The sequence below is a fragment of the Madurella fahalii genome (assembly GCF_045866475.1).
Source record: "Madurella fahalii IFM 68171 DNA, scaffold_3, whole genome shotgun sequence".
NCBI classification, from domain to species: Eukaryota; Fungi; Ascomycota; class Sordariomycetes; order Sordariales; genus Madurella; species Madurella fahalii.
In genome coordinates, this window is record NW_027263973.1 from 3,411,489 (window position 1) to 3,426,648 (window position 15,160).

A 15,160-nucleotide genomic window follows, 5' to 3' on the forward strand; every position below is an offset into this window, starting at 1 on the left:
GGATAAGAAAGAGATTGGGTTTCTTGATACAAGGGAAATGCAAGGCGCGGCGTGGAGGGGGACTTTTGTAGTGTTTTGTTTATTACGGGTCTTCGGGGATTGATTCATTCTTCAGCTCCTGTCTACAGTACACAACCTTGTTGTATCACCTCACTACTTCTGCGTTTGTGTTTCTAGCTTAGCTTACCTTAGAAGAAACGAGCGAAATGAAGAACGGCGTTACGGATACTTTCTCGGATGGGCCCTGCTTCTGGGACAGACAAATCGCGACGTATCGTGGGTGCCCGTATGGAGAACGTCCTTGATGCATGCCGTACACCTCTTGGTAATTGTATAGTTATCTATCGCTCATTTTACGGTTGACTCGCTGGAAGACTCCGACCCGGACCCCAAACAGGAGCGTACTCTCCGGTCCCACCATATGAAGATTCGCTCGCCAAAGGGAAAATGAGCCCCTTCATGGCTGACTCCCCAGCGCTCTCCTCTCCCTTTCGAGACAACCCCCCTTCTTGAAGCAAATCCTTTCGTTCCTCTCTAGCTGGACTAATTAATCAATCTCGACATCAATCTCTAGATCTAGCGCCCCGATAATGTCATCGTCCATGAGCGGCTTATGGATGACAGGGATGCCCGCCTTGGCCTGACTGCGCTGTTGCTCCTGCAGCTTGGCGATATGGGGCAGCATGCCGCTGCCCGACTTTGGAGTCCCCGTCCCGTTCGCGGGCGTACTCGCGCCGCTGTCGACGCCATCTCTTCCCTTCTTCTTTGCGCCGGCGCTCGCGCTGTTGTCGCTGTCGTTGACGTCGTGCACAAACTTCATGCGCGTCCGCAGCCGCCGGCTGTGGTCGTCGTCGACCTGCTCGCCGCGCTCCAGGCGCATCTCGATCTCGCGGGCGCGGGCGCGCTCCTTGAGTTGGGCCTTGCGCACGGCCTCGGCATTGCGGCGCCTGTTTTCGGCGTTGAGGAGCGCGAGTTTCTCCTGCTGCGTCGGGCCCTTATTCTCCGGCTTCTTCTTTTGCGCCAGCGACGTCCTGAACGCCAACCGCGGGATCTCGAGATTATCGAGCTTCTCCTGAAGCCGGTTGACGGCCTCCTCATCTCCACGGGCGCGCGCCATTTCGAGCTGCCGGGTAAGGTGGTCGCGCTCGGCGCCGCTGTATTTCGCGTGGAGCGAGTTTTGACGCTTGAGCTTCTCCGACAGCTCCTGTTCGGTCCAGGTGCGCTTGACGAGCCGGTTGATGTCGTCGATCTTGTTGACCAGCTCGGGCTTGGTAGGTACCGATACGCCCTCCAATAAACAGACTTGCTTGTAGCGGTTCCATTCAGCCTGGGGGCGGGTTAGCATGTTAACAGTGACTTAGCGCCTTGAACACCAGTTACGTGCCTCGGTGAAGTCTCGGTCGGAACAGCTGATGAATGGCCATTCCCGCTCCGCCTTGCCATGAGCCGCCTTGACGTAGAGATCCACAACCATCTGGTGCCCAGCGTGATCAGGGATCGCGTAAGGTCGGCCTTCCGTAAAGCCTGGGGGGCGTCAGTTGTCCCATTGCGCCACTTAGATATCCGGGACAGCCTACCTTTGATGATGGCCATGCGGTAGACCTCTTGGCGCGTTGTGGGGTCAGGACCGATGTTAATGCGGACGAAGCAGCCCGTGATGGCTTGCTCGAAGCCAGGATAGAAGCAAACCTCGGCGAAGCGGCTCCGGCCGACGCGGACTCTCTCGACGTCGCGCAGATCAGCAGGAGGCATTTCCCTCTGCTCGGGCGTCCTAGACTTCTGCCTCGACTTGCCGGCCCACTCGACATCGCTGGCATGGTCATCTGGGCTGCGGCTGCGGCGGTATGAGGGGGATCGCTGCCTTCGCCGGTCGTTCTCGCGCTCCCGTTGCTCCTTGCGGCTGGTTCGCTCCTCGCGGGCGCGGCGGAGAGTGTCCATCTTGTCGCTAGTCTCGCCGGCCTTGGTTCGGGCGCGCGACGGCTTGCGCGACGCATCTTCGAGATCGGCGGCGCCGGCTTTTCGCTTCTTGCTGTCCTTTTCCTGGTTGACCTTGAGCTGGCGCAGCATACGGTTCTGACGGATGCGCTCGTTCTCCTCCCTCCGCTCTGCTAGAATCTGCTCCCGCTCGATTTCGCGCATGTTCATAATCCGCGCCTTCTCCTCATGGCTCTTAAAGAGGCCTTCGACCGGGTACTGATTCACCTCATCGTCTGCGCTGCGCGACCGGTTCTGCGGGGCGTCCGAGTCGGAGTCGGACTCGTCCATGGGAGCGGACATTTGGGAGCTCGGCGAGGCGGGAGGCGATGATCTGGGCAGCGACATGGCGGTTAGCGTTCTGGATGAGGTGACCATTGCCAGCTGCCGCGGTGAGTGTGAAGCGATCTCAAGGGCGAACGGCGACTGCGAAAATTGCTCCCAAACCGCGGAGGATGTTGGACAAGACGGCCGGAGAAGATGCGACTGGTGGAAGTAGTAGGTGGTGAAAAGAAGGAGAGTGTGCCCGAGGCTGGTTATGAAACCGCAAGGCAAACGGGTTGCGCAGTATTGTGACTGCCAAACTTTACCTTCCCACGACCACTTGGCTGCCCCGGGCAGAGGGGCACGGATCAGAAGGGCAACCACTCACGCTTCTCCCTCCTCATCCGACTCATCGTCACTCCTCCCACCACGCCTCTTTGCCTTCTTCGCAGGCGTCTTCTTCACAGCTACGCCTCTCGCGGGGGTATCTTTTTCCTTGGATGGAGCGGGAGCTGGCGACGGGGAGCGCGACTCGTCGCGGCCCATGTCCATAGGCTCCTCCTCCTCCTCCCCTGACGACACATCGCCACCGGCCAGGGCGAGCAACTCATCATCAATATCAGACATGGTGGCGGCTCAGAGCGGAGGATTCGGGGCGGATACGCGCCGCTGGCTCGTGATGGTACAAATGGGGAATGGTGATCGCTCGAGGCTCTCGACAACAATGGGATTCAGAATCGAAACGGGGCGGCGACCAAACGACGCGATTAGGAGTCGGATATACGGGGCTGGAGCAATGCCTGGGGCGTTTGCTGTCGGTTTGTTTGAGAACAGGAGCGGATAACCTCGCGACAGGCCATTCAGGGTCCCGACAATAGGGAGAGATTGATGTGCAACAATGGAAGTGCAGATGCTTGAGAACAGAAAGAGGTCCAAGCCCGAAGTCGTCGGCCTTTGATCCAAAATCATGGGCCTGTCATGGCCGGTGATTGGCTGGTGGTCTTGGCAGGCAACTGCTGCAAGACTGCGCTAAAGGTACCGTGCGGACCGGCGAACCGGGGGTAGGGATGGAGTTGCAGCGCGCTCGGCAGCTGTCAGTAACAATTGGCCCACAAACGTTAGCAGTCAGCTTTCGGCAGCCCGCGGATAAGATCAGCCCACTTTAACTCGCCGTGCTTCAACCACCCGAGCCAAGTCGCTGTCGAGCTTCACTTACACCACAACCACCATGGCCTCTCCGCGTCCGGTCTGGCGCTCAATGCGCCATTGCCAGCGTAGCCTCCTGGCACAGCCAGCCCAACAACAATTCGCCTACCAGCTCACTCCGGCTCGCCTTCTCTCAACATCCGCAGCATCATCATCACCACCACCACCACCACCACCACCACCACCACCACCACCACCGTCGTCGTCGTCCACCGATACCTCGTCCTCCAGCCAACCCCCGAAACCAGCCTCCAAGCAAAGGAAGCCCCTCACCCCGGCCCAGCAAGCCTTCCTCTCCTCGGCGCTACGAGTCAACCAAGCCGGCGAGCTCGCCGCAACCCTCATCTACACAGCCCAAACCCCGCCGGTGACGCGGCGCGAGCCCCATCTCCGCCCGCTGATGCAGCACATGTACGACCAGGAAGCGGGCCACCTGGACACGTTCAACGCCCTGCTGGCCAAGCACCGCGTGCGGCCGACGGCGCTGTACCCGCTCTGGTCGGCGCTGGCGACGGGGCTGGGGTGGACGACGGGCGTCATGGGCCGCGAGGCGGCCATGGCGTGCACCGAGGCGGTCGAGACCGAGATCGGGGGCCACTACAACGCCCAGATCCGGGAGCTGCTGGAGATGGTGGCCGGGTGGGAGCGCGACGGGTACGAGGTCGGGGAGGAGTTCACCGAGCTCATCAGCACGCTCCGGAGGATACGGGACGAGGAGCTGGAGCACCTGGACCATGCCGTCGAGCATGACGCCAAAAAGGCCGAGCCGCATTGGTTGCTGACCGGCGTGATCCGGGCGGGGTGTAGAGGCGCGATTTGGGTGAGCGAGCGGGTCTGAGTTGTTCAGTCTTTAAGGGAAAAGGGGGGGGAGAGCAACTTTGGTGTTTAAAAAGGGGGTATTAAAACTCGTATCTATGTAAAACAACCGTGTATATTCGTGTAAATAAACCCAGACGGGGGAAACGGAAGGGAGAAAAGAAAAGATAGAGGAAAAAAGGGAGCTCGAGACAGTACAGTCAGGATAACCGGCTATGCAGAAGCTGGCCTGTTAGGCAAGAGAAAATAAACACTGAGTAAACGATGCCAAAACTGCGCCAGAAATGCTTGTGATGGTCAATGAGCAGCATCCGCATCCCAAGACAACACCATAAACGCCCCTGAATGACACTGCAATCTTCCGGGATAGGAAGCTCTCCACAACGCCGTCTCCCCTTTTCTTTAGCCAGGGATACGATCATGATCGATGTTTAATTACTGTGCACGAGAGTTAGTAATCCGCCATCATACCAGGACCAGACAGGAAACAAGATGGAAAAAAAAAAAAAAAAAAAAAAAAAAAAAAAAAAAAAACTCACTATATAGCCAAGGGCGCCACCTGATCGACCTGGAACAGCCAATTCCCATTCGTCTCCTCCACCACTAACCAGTCGTAAGGGAACTGCACCAGCGGGCCCTGTGTCATGTTGAGCAGCGCTTCGGCTTCACCGCGCGAGAGCAGCTCGTCGTTCGCGTTGAACTTCCGTCGGCTACCCTTGGTAGTTGCCCGTCGCCTCCGCTTCTGCGATCCCACCGGCTTGACGTTGCACGGCTGCTGCGCGTCTTGACCATTGCCGTTGTTACCAGACCCCACGCTAACGCCGGTCGAAGGAGGGACAAGAGACTTCTCTTGCGTCGAAAACGTCGGCCGCCGCTCCTTGTGGTTACCGCTGCAGGGTCTGGGCTGGTCTGTTCCAGCCGGCAACGTGTCATGGCTCGAGTTAACCGCATGATTACCCCAGGCGGCCGCCTTCTCCGGATCGCGGGCTGGGTTGGTCTCACCCCTCTGTGGGCTTCCGTCGCTTTGCCCCTCCTCATCCAGAGTCCGCTTCTCCTCCAGAGCGGAGTCGATCTTGCTGTGCTCGCCGATAACAGTCTTTGCCGCGCTGCCCAGAGGACTCGTCAGCTTCTCGGCCATGACCTTGCCGGCAACAACGGGGCCGGGTGCGCCAATTCCGGCGCCGCCAGCAGCGACCTGGGCCTGGGACGTCCCGGGAACAGCGGCAGCGGCGAGCTTCTCCGTCTCCTCGCCCGACACGTGACCGTCCATGCTCTCTAGGAAGCGTTTGTTGTAGCGCTCGAACTCCTGGTACTCAGCCCAATTTGTCACTTCCGAATCGGGCATGCACCGGAACACGCGCCGGTAGATCCTCGTGTTGTTCTCGGCAGCGCGGCACCAGACCTCGTCGTAAAAAGACGGGTTGAGCGGATCGCGCATGCAGTCCTTGGTTATGTCGGCCAACTTGATATCGATGGCGAGCGGGTTCGAGGGACCGTTGCTTGGCCTGCCCGTCGAATCCAGGCGGACCGGAGGGCCTCCAATGTCGGTATCGTCTACTACGGGCAGAGACGGTAGCTGATTCGCTCGCGGGAGCCCAAGCTGCTCGGTCGTCCGCCTGTCGAATGATGGCATTGGTGGCATGCCGCTATTGCCAACACCTTCGTCGGGAGACACGGCGCTAGAAGAGCGACGGAGCGTGTGTGCGCGCCTAGGGCTGTCAATCGTTCCTTTGCCTTCTGCCGAGACATCGCGCACCAGCACCTCGCGGTCGCTAACAATTACAGAGTCTCTGCCCTGATCAAGACCTTCCTCCTGGGCCAACTTCCACTGATCAGGGCCGAAGCCTTCGACTTCCCTCTTGTGCTTCTCTGTCGGGATCTCGCGACACGCTTCGGACGTTGTCCCTTTGCCTTTGGAGCTTCTAGAGAAGCGGCGCCTCCGACTCGGCCGCTCGTCCGCGCTGGTATCGTGATTGAAACTATGCCCCTCGTGAGGCGTCGTCGGCGTCTTGGGCGGCTCGACGTGGGACGACTTCCGGCGCCTTGAGCTCTCGGCTACCGGCGACAGATCCGAGTCATCGTCGCCGTAAATGCGATCCATCTCTGCTTTAAACTCTTCTGCACGGTCGAGATCATTCTGGCGCTCCTCCTCGAGTATCTCATCAACGTCCAGACCCAAATGTTCTCTCATCAGCCGGAGGCGCAGCGTATGGGCGAACCGCCCGACGCGATACGGACGCCCGGCCATGGTCGACCACAGCATATCTGTGTCACGCACGATAGCAGCAGCCTCGGAATCTCGGTTACCCAGCAGCGACCGTTCGTTGATATTCGCTGATCCAATCAGAGCAATGCGGTCGTCGACAATGATGCACTTGGCGTGGATGTACAGCTGCTCTGTCGTAAGAACGTTGCTGGGGAACTTGCCCCATTGGCGGAGACTGAAGAACTGGATGTAGTCTTCGGGTTCAATGCCGGCGGCCCGCAAACGCCCAAAGATGGAGTGTTCTCCTCGGCAGATGCTACGATACTGGCATTGCAGGATCAGCCGGACACTGGTGCCATCCTGCTGGTCCACTTCGTTCTGAAAGCCCGGCATCAACGGGATCAGGATGACGGCGCGCCAATCCTCGTCTTTCTCGTGGGCCCGGATGATGCGCCGCACAAGCGCATCGCCGACGCCGTTGACCATCTTGGTATTGAGCGTCTCAGTGCTCGTAATGAAAAACTGGTTCTCCATGTAGACAAAGTGATCTGACTCTTCGATCATCTTGATATAGGCCGACTGAATACTGTGCTCCGTGTGCTCCGTGCCGAGTGACCACGTCGAGGCGGAGCGGAGGATCTGCACCTCGCAGGTGCCGTTCAGGCCCACCGCCTCGAGCTCCTCCGGGTTACAGTCCGGTGGAGGCAGCAGGAACGGCGTAGGCCTGGTCGGCTTGCGCCCGCGGCGGACATAGTTCCACCGCTGGACGAAATGGCGGGTGAGGTCTCGTGCTGGCTGGCCCACGACCTGCATGGCGATATCGTGCCAAGGCATGCGCGGCGTCCTGGACCTGTCGTACATCTCCTCGTACGGGTCGTGGAGTTTGAAGAAGTCCAGTACCCGAGGGTTGGAGTAATCCTTGCCGGGATACAACTGGCAGTGTTCAGCGTCTTTGGGGCCGTCCAGGGGCTCGAAACCCGTTGGCTTGTCGTCCACCACGGGATGCTGTGGACAATCCCACCGGCCAAAGCAGAGGTCAATGCCCCCAACAAACGCAATGTCGTGGTCCACGATACAGATCTTTTCATGATGAGCAAAGAAGAACTGGTTCTTCTTGAACTGATGCGGCGACCGCTGGATGAATATGTTCGGGTGTAAGTTGAGCAGTGAAAACTTGGTGTACTCGGAATCGATAGGAATGGCGGCTTCCACGTTGCGGTAGACAATGACGAAGACCTTGACGCCTTCGGCAGCTTTCCGCTGAAGTAGTCGGTCAAGACGCCACTTTTGGCTGATACACGCAGGCCGTCTCATGTAAAGCTCGGGGCTTAACCACCAATCGTGGATGTAGATGACATCTTTCGCCATGCTGATGGCCCGCGATACGTTCCACATGTAGTCCCGGCCATCGACCAGCCATTGCGCATACACGCCAGTTCGAACAGGCGCGAAGCTGCCGAATCGATTCTCGAGATGCCATGGCGTATTCTTTAACATCTCCACGATGGATTCCTCAAACTGAGCGATGAGGTGCTGGTTGGGTGAAAAGAGCTTCACCTTGCGCTCCGATGTGAGTATTTTTATCGTGTGGTGCTTGTCGGCCGCGCGACGAGCAGACAGATCAAGGGTTTCAAAATCTTCGTCTCCTTGTTGGCTTTTAGACGCCACCTGCTTGTCTTTGTTCTTTTTGCAAACGATTTGGAACTTGGAGTCGACGAGGTAAACATCGTAGATGTTCATATTCTCGGGCGATTCGACGCAGACAATATAGCTCTGACGCACCAAGAACCACTTCCGGCTGTGTCTGGCGATTATTTTGTTTGGCGTCAGTACCCGTCGAAAGTCAAGGCCCTTGGATGATTGGATGTGTAGGTAGCACTCTTTGCCATGGTAGCTACCCTCGGCAGCGAGACGGACTCCAAGAGCCGACAGTTCGAGGAAGCGGCAAAGGCGGTTGCTGTCGGCCCTAAACATGAGCCAGTGGATCATGTCCTGGAGGTACTTTTCCAACATCCTCTGCTGCCGCTCAACATATCTCCTCCTTTGTGCTGCTGCCTCAGCAATAACCTGGCTCAGATCGGCGTTTGAGCCCAGCGCCGACGGTTTTCGTCGGCCGGCGAGGTAAGTCATGCGCGACCGCTTCCTGCGCATTGGTAGCCGGTCATCTGCGTCGGTGCCTTCCTGAGCCGTAGCCTCGCCCGCTGTCATCTCACCTGCTGTCTCTTCAGCGATAGGCGCATCGGCGCCACGGGCATCATCATTGATATTATTGTTATTGGTCATGGCGTTGCTGTTGTTATTGTTGTTGGGGTCCTCCTCATCGTTGTCGTCCAGGCCCCTGACGCCGCGGAGATACGGGAAGGCAGAAAGAGGAAAGCTCGGCTGCTTGGGTCTGGCACCGCCTTCGAGACGGTTTGACGGGAATCCCTCGTTGCCCCTAGCCAATTTGTACTTCCAGTGTAGGTTTAAAATGTCCTTGATGGTTCGCTTGATGGTCCATTTCATCTGACTCGGTCCGCTTCCGTACTCGAGCTCCATAGTGAATAGCCAATGTCTCTCGCTATCCTTGCCCGGGATCGGCTCGCTGTTCTTGATGCGCAGCCTAAGCTGCTCGAGCAGGACGGGTATCTTTTTGTTTCCGTGCTCATCACGCTGGATCATGCTTGCGAACATCAAGACGGCCGGGGCGACGGCGCGGAGCTCTGCCATCAGTTCGGCAGATTTGGTGAAGTCGAACTGCTCTTCCCTCTTCTGCCGCAAGAGCTTCAGTGCACCCTTGACCTGCCGCCATTTCTGTACCCCGAATGTCGACGCCCGGTCTGCCCCGAAGAAGGGCCTCCTGGGGCTCATGGCATCTCCGTCAGACACGCCGCCTCCGAGTGCAGAGAGTCGTCTGAAGTGATGCCCTACTCTCAAACCGGAAGGAGTCTCGGCTTCTTCGGCCTCGTCACCCGGCCTGGACGTCCAGGGTGGGCCTCTTCTCATGCCGCGCTCTCTTGTCAGACGGTCACGGCCTTCGCCCTCGGAGAAACCATGATCGTCGGCACCCGTCAGGGTAGCACGTCTCAAGAATGAAAGGCGCCCCTGCGGATCGGGTGTCTCTTGGCCCAGGGAGCTGATCTGAGGCGTGTTGGGCGTGGACTGAGATTCCATCCTTGGCCGCCGCATCCGCCTCTTCCTCTTCTGCTTCCCCCTGGCCGCGCCCCAGGTATTCTCGTCGGCTGTTTCCTCGGCATCTGCGTCTACATCGCTGCCCTCGTCCACCGCGCGTGGGAGCCGTGGCGGGGCCCGGAGCACCGTCGGGGAGCTCGATGTCGACGCCATCTCAGGGCCCGTGCCGGGCGTCTTTGGCGTCTGGGACACACTCGGACCAGCGAGCTCTTTCAATTTGGCCATGAAACCCGAGCCGCGAAGCTTACCCAATGTCTCTCTTGTATCCCACGAGCCTGTTCTCGAGTGTGTCACTGGCGGGTCCAGAATTTCGTCCTCTCGGACAAACTGTACGCTTCTCCGCTGGCCGGTAGGCGAGGAAGGCTCGGGGTTATCTGTTGGGCTGACTGAAGCCGAGTTGGCGGGTACATTGATGCCCAGACCGGACAGTTGGGGGGTGTTGTTGTAGTCTGGGCGTGGGGGTAGCTGGTCATGGGGAACGCCTCGGTTCAAGTAATCGGCTGGCTCGTTCTCGGCGATGTTCTGTCCGCGAGCGGAATCCGACCTCGTTGCGAAGTCGAGATGATCGGAACCGAGTGGGGACGGCGGGCCGAACACCTTGGACTGGGGGATTGTGGGCAACTCGCCGAGTGTGCCGGAGGGTAGAGTGGTCTCTTTTCGTGCCACGCCGGCAGGGTCTGGTCGGGTTGATTCGGCCATGCTGAGAGAAGCGGTCTGTCTCTCTAGCTCTGGTGCTATCTGGCGCCGCCCTGCTATCTGTCGAGTCCCACAAACGAACTGTTAAGAGTCCTCAATAACGACCCATAGCGCACTCGTCAGAGCACAGATTCCCGTCTCGTGCCCCAAGCCCAACGGTAACGTCGAACGCCGCTAAAGGTTGCACCAACAGGAACTCCTTCAAACACGTCCGGGATGTTGCGCGGCGCGGCAATCAAGAGCTTGGTAGTACTGGCCAGCACAAAAACACATCTACCGCCGCAATCAGCAGCCTGCCTTAATGTACCGAGTCCAGACGGAGATTCGATGTAGCGCAGAGGGTCGTCAGGTGGATTCGGAGGCCGCGCGTGGGTCGTGCCGATCGCATGTGTCGCTCAGCGTATGGAACTGGGATTTGGGCGGGTCCGTAGCTGCTGATGTTCCGCATTATGTGTATATTACTGTACAATGTATTGTACTGGACAGGTGCCTGCAGAACAGGCCCTGCCGATTTCTAGAATCCGGCTGCAGACAGCTTCGAAGCCTGGAACCTGGAGGGCCAATTTAGGTTGCAGCCCGCCGCAAGGACAAGGAGTTTAGGGCTATTGGCTTTGATCCCCAACCTACGAGCCGTGGTGCAGCAACACGGGAGGATACATTCAGTGACACACGTTGCAAGGATTCGTCTGGCAGAAAAACCACCAGCGCTGGGAATTGCAATTTTGATGATTTAATCCGCCCCACATTGTTTCCGTCGTCTCACCCCTGGCCCGGGCCCATGTTTCGGGGAATGCACACTACACACACTACCAATGGTGCCCAAAAGCATTTGGTATTGCATGCTTTGAAGACCGCCGTGACTGAGAATGGGAGAGTGAGAGTGAGAGTGAGAAAGAGAATATAGTTTCGGCACCGACATGGAGAAGGTTGGTCAAGGTAGTAATGAAATCTAGGAGAGATACTTGATGCTGGCTGCGAATTGAAACATCCCCTGTATGTAACTTTAGTTGGGCTGCTTACAGGGGGTGCCCCTCCTGACCGGTTTTGGCGGGGTTCTAAATTCGCGTCTCAATCAGACGACGCGTCGATGCTTCTCAAGGACTTTGGTACACTTCGACCACCTTGCAGCACTGCCATCAGGATGCCCAGGTACAAAACAACAATGAACCCACGATGACATATACAAGGCTCTAACAAGGACTCAGAGAAATAATTACTATCCAGGCCGGCCAGTGCGGCAATAGCAGTCAGTCCCCCAGAGCGCCTCGGGCGGTTAGGCTTGGCCTCGCTCAACGCCAGCGCAAAGGCTAACTTGGCTGTGCAAAGTCGGCAGTCAGTTCTGGCAGCAGCTGTGCCAGGAGCATGGTATCAGTCAAGACGGGAACCTCGAGGATTTCGCGACTGAAGGCGGTGATCGGAAGGATGTCTTCTACTATCAGAGCGATGACACGCGATACATCCCCAGGGCGATCCTCATCGACCTCGAGCCCCGAGTACGCCTTCCCTAGACGCTGAGAGCCCGCGCAAAGTGCTAAGCGCTGTTTAGGTGATTCATGGAATCCAAACGGGTCCATACAAAAACATCTACAACCCCGAGAACTTCTATGTGGGCAAGAATGGCGTCGGGGCCGGAAACAACTGGGGCGACGGGTACCAGACCGGAGAGTCGGTGCACGAGGAAATCATGGAGATGATTGACCGGGAGGCGGACGGTAGTGACTCGCTCGAAGTAAGCATTTGACTCCCACATGCCACTCTACCACAGCGTTTGGCTCACGGACAGACAGGGTTTCATGATGCTCCACTCCATCGCTGGAGGCACCGGTTCCGGTTTGGGATCTTTCCTTTTGGAGAGGTTAAACGACCGCTTCCCAAAGAAGATTATACAGACATACTCGGTCTTCCCAGACACGACCAACTCGGGCGACGTTGTTGTCCACCCATACAACAGCGTGCTGACCATGAGGAGGCTAACGCAAAACGCCGACTCGGTCGTCGTCCTCGACAACGGAGCACTCTCACATATTGCCGCCGACAGACTCCACATGCAGGAGCCATCGTTCCAGCAGACGAACCAGCTCGTGTCGACCGTCATGTCCGCCAGCACCACCACTCTCCGATACCCCGGCTACATGCACAACGATCTCGTCAGCATCCTCGCCTCGCTGATCCCTACCCCCCGCTGCCACTTTCTCATGACGGCGTACACGCCGTTTACGGGTGACCAGGTCGAGCAGGCCAAGACGGTCCGCAAAACCACCGTCTTGGACGTCATGCGGCGGCTGCTGCAACCAAAGAACCGCATGGTGTCTACGGTACCGGGCAAGAAGAGCTGCTACATATCCATCCTCAACGTGATCCAGGGCGAGGTCGACCCGACCGACGTGCATAAGAGCCTGCTGCGTATCCGAGAGCGTCGCCTAGCAACCTTTATCCCCTGGGGCCCCGCAAGCATCCAGGTGGCATTGACCAAGAGAAGCCCCTACATCCCAATGGCGCACCGCGTCAGCGGGTTGATGCTGGCCAACCACACCAGCATCGCCACAGTAAGTTTGACCCTCCTGTCTCCTTTATCCAAACCACACGCCGCTGACTAGTCCATGCAGCTTTTCAAGAGGATATTCAGGCAGTACGAGGGCATGCGGAAGCGAAATGCCTTTTTGGATGGCTACAAGAAGACGGCGCCGTTCGCCGATAATCTCAGTGAATTTGACGAGGCCAAAGAGGTAGTCGCCGATCTCATTGCCGAGTACGAGGCAGCCGAGGACGCCAATTACTTGAACCCGGATGTGGGCGACCAGCCGGCCTCGGCCGAGGTTGATAAGAGGATGGGATGAGGAATGGTGTCACGGGCGGCTGGCGATTTATATGCCTTTGGTTTTGGCTTGGCTGGTTATGGAGGGGTATCATTGACATTGCCTGAGTGATATGACCAAAAGGCGTTCAGGAGCAGCAAGAGATGGCGAATGCCCGGACCGGACTAGCTGCACAGAATTGTTGCCATTGCTATACCAAAATAACAGGGTTATGTAAAGCAAAGCAACTGTATACCCACAACCGCGGGTCGCGGCAATGCGAGAGGCATTCGTGTTTGCTACCAGTTTGCTTATCACCACATGAGTCCCTCGCAACATCCCAGTTAGGGAGTGTCCAGTCCAAGGAATAGTCCATACTGTACAGCCCGCAGGTGTTCTTGCTCAGGGCGATTCTAAATCGTATGTACAGAGCCGACACAGGAGACAAATAAACGCCCAGACGATCCTGGCAAAGATATTGCTTCCCATACCCCAATCTCTAGCAAGTCTTTGGCTTTCCAGTTCCCCGTTTCGAGATCATCCTGATGGCCTGGCCACCCCAAGTCCCCATATGTATCCCATCTCCGTCCCCCGCGGCGCCCCATCATCCTCCTACTTCCGATACCACATCCTCGTGATCTTGGTATTCCGCATCTTCCTCTGCAGCTGGAAGATACCGTACATCAGCGCCTCGCTGGTGGGGGGGCACCCGGGGACGTAGACATCGACCGGCACGATCCTGTCACACCCGCGCACCACGCTGTAGCTATAGTGGTAATATCCGCCACCGTTCGCGCACGAGCCCTGTCGGCATTGTCACGAGTCAGACGGCCGTCCGGGGCGCACGGCATTTGTTTGGGACAGGAGGGAAAGGGGAGGCGCGGCAAACATACCATGCTGATAACCCAACGCGGCTCGGGCATCTGGTCGTACACCTGGCGCAGCGCGGGCGCCATCTTGTTGGTCAGCGTGCCCGCCACAATCATGACGTCCGACTGCCGCGGCGAGGCACGGAAAATGATTCCCAGCCTATCCTGGTCGTAGCGGGGCGTCGAAAGGTGCATCATCTCGACAGCGCAGCAGGCCAGACCGAACGTCATGGGCCAGAGCGAGCCCTGGCGGGCCCAGTTAGTGATGATGTCGAGGGTTGTGCTGGAGCAGACTTTTGTCAGCCACCCAGCCAAATCGTCATGTCGACCCGGATATCAGAGAGCGAGAGAGAGAGGGAGACATACAGCGCGTACTGAACCAGGCCCTTGGTTGGTTCCTGGCTGGGAAGCGGGACTTCCTTGCGCTCGCGCCCTACGAGGCCGTATCCACCGTGCGGCTGGACAGCAGCGCCCGAGGCATCTTTGCGGGAAGACGACGAGATAGCGGCGGCGGCGCGGAAGGCGGTGAGTTGGGTCGTTGGCCTCGCTGTGCAATTGATTGACTTGTCAGCTTCTGGCCCGAGTGCATTGCAATATCCGCCACTGAATAAAGCCCAAAGTCGTCATGGTCGGCAAGCCTCACCTCGCAGGGCCAGCGAGGCGCCTGTCCTCGCTGAAGAGAGCATTCTGCGCAATGTCTGTGCCGGCAAGAGCGATAAGGAGTGGAGAGGTCTAAGTCGGCAGAAAGAGGTTGCGAGTAAAGAAACAGGGCTCCTCCCCCACGGGACAGGATGGCGGTTGAGGCGTCGTTGCGTTGATATCCCGAGCGCTTTTCGCCTCTCGAGCATGGGCCAGCACTCTAAGCACAAACTGGCCAGCCATTATTGGCTGATGTGGGGTGTGCACGGGCCAGTCTACAATAAACCTATATTTTTCCGAACATTTCCCGATTCACGTCACAGACCTGGACCGAGTTGGGCTTTGCCCCCCCTCTGGTATATCGAAACGACTTTTGCTCTAAAGAGCATGCTGAGGGCTGTGACAGTGTGCCAGACCTACAGGAACTCTAGGGTAATAGAATGTGGCCTAGAACCACTCCATAGCAGACACAAAGCGGGACTCGGTAAATGATCTCACTCCTGGTGTAGTCCACGCATCAAATT

At 57.8% G+C, this 15,160-nt stretch overlaps 5 protein-coding genes across 5 annotated transcripts; 2 read left to right on the forward strand and 3 right to left on the reverse strand.

Moving 5' to 3' along the window:
* Positions 1–547: 547 nt before the first annotated feature.
* On the reverse strand, positions 548–2,865 carry RTF1_2 (RNA polymerase-associated protein rtf1; the record flags this gene model as incomplete). The annotated part of the gene is made up of 4 exons (XM_071061878.1): positions 548–1,327; positions 1,385–1,524; positions 1,578–2,308; positions 2,627–2,865. 4 exons carry the CDS (start codon positions 2,863–2,865, stop codon positions 548–550), a joined length of 1,890 nt encoding a protein of 629 aa, XP_070917979.1.
* A 601-nt stretch (positions 2,866–3,466) lies between these two features.
* Positions 3,467–4,282, forward strand: COQ7 (ubiquinone biosynthesis monooxygenase Coq7; the record flags this gene model as incomplete). Its single annotated transcript, XM_071061879.1, has 1 exon — positions 3,467–4,282. One exon carries the CDS (start codon positions 3,467–3,469, stop codon positions 4,280–4,282), a length of 816 nt encoding a protein of 271 aa, XP_070917980.1.
* A 516-nt stretch (positions 4,283–4,798) lies between these two features.
* SPO14 (Phospholipase D1) lies at positions 4,799–10,336 on the reverse strand (the record flags this gene model as incomplete). The annotated part of the gene is made up of 1 exon (XM_071061880.1): positions 4,799–10,336. One exon carries the CDS (start codon positions 10,334–10,336, stop codon positions 4,799–4,801), a length of 5,538 nt encoding a protein of 1,845 aa, XP_070917981.1.
* A 1,138-nt stretch (positions 10,337–11,474) lies between these two features.
* On the forward strand, positions 11,475–13,170 carry TUB4 (gamma-tubulin; the record flags this gene model as incomplete). The annotated part of the gene is made up of 6 exons (XM_071061881.1): positions 11,475–11,482; positions 11,539–11,579; positions 11,660–11,826; positions 11,880–12,062; positions 12,121–12,879; positions 12,940–13,170. 6 exons carry the CDS (start codon positions 11,475–11,477, stop codon positions 13,168–13,170), a joined length of 1,389 nt encoding a protein of 462 aa, XP_070917982.1.
* Positions 13,171–13,740: 570 nt separating this feature from the next.
* On the reverse strand, positions 13,741–14,683 carry MFIFM68171_06462 (uncharacterized protein; the record flags this gene model as incomplete). The annotated part of the gene is made up of 4 exons (XM_071061882.1): positions 13,741–13,932; positions 14,022–14,280; positions 14,364–14,544; positions 14,641–14,683. 4 exons carry the CDS (start codon positions 14,681–14,683, stop codon positions 13,741–13,743), a joined length of 675 nt encoding a protein of 224 aa, XP_070917983.1.
* Positions 14,684–15,160: the final 477 nt, after the last annotated feature.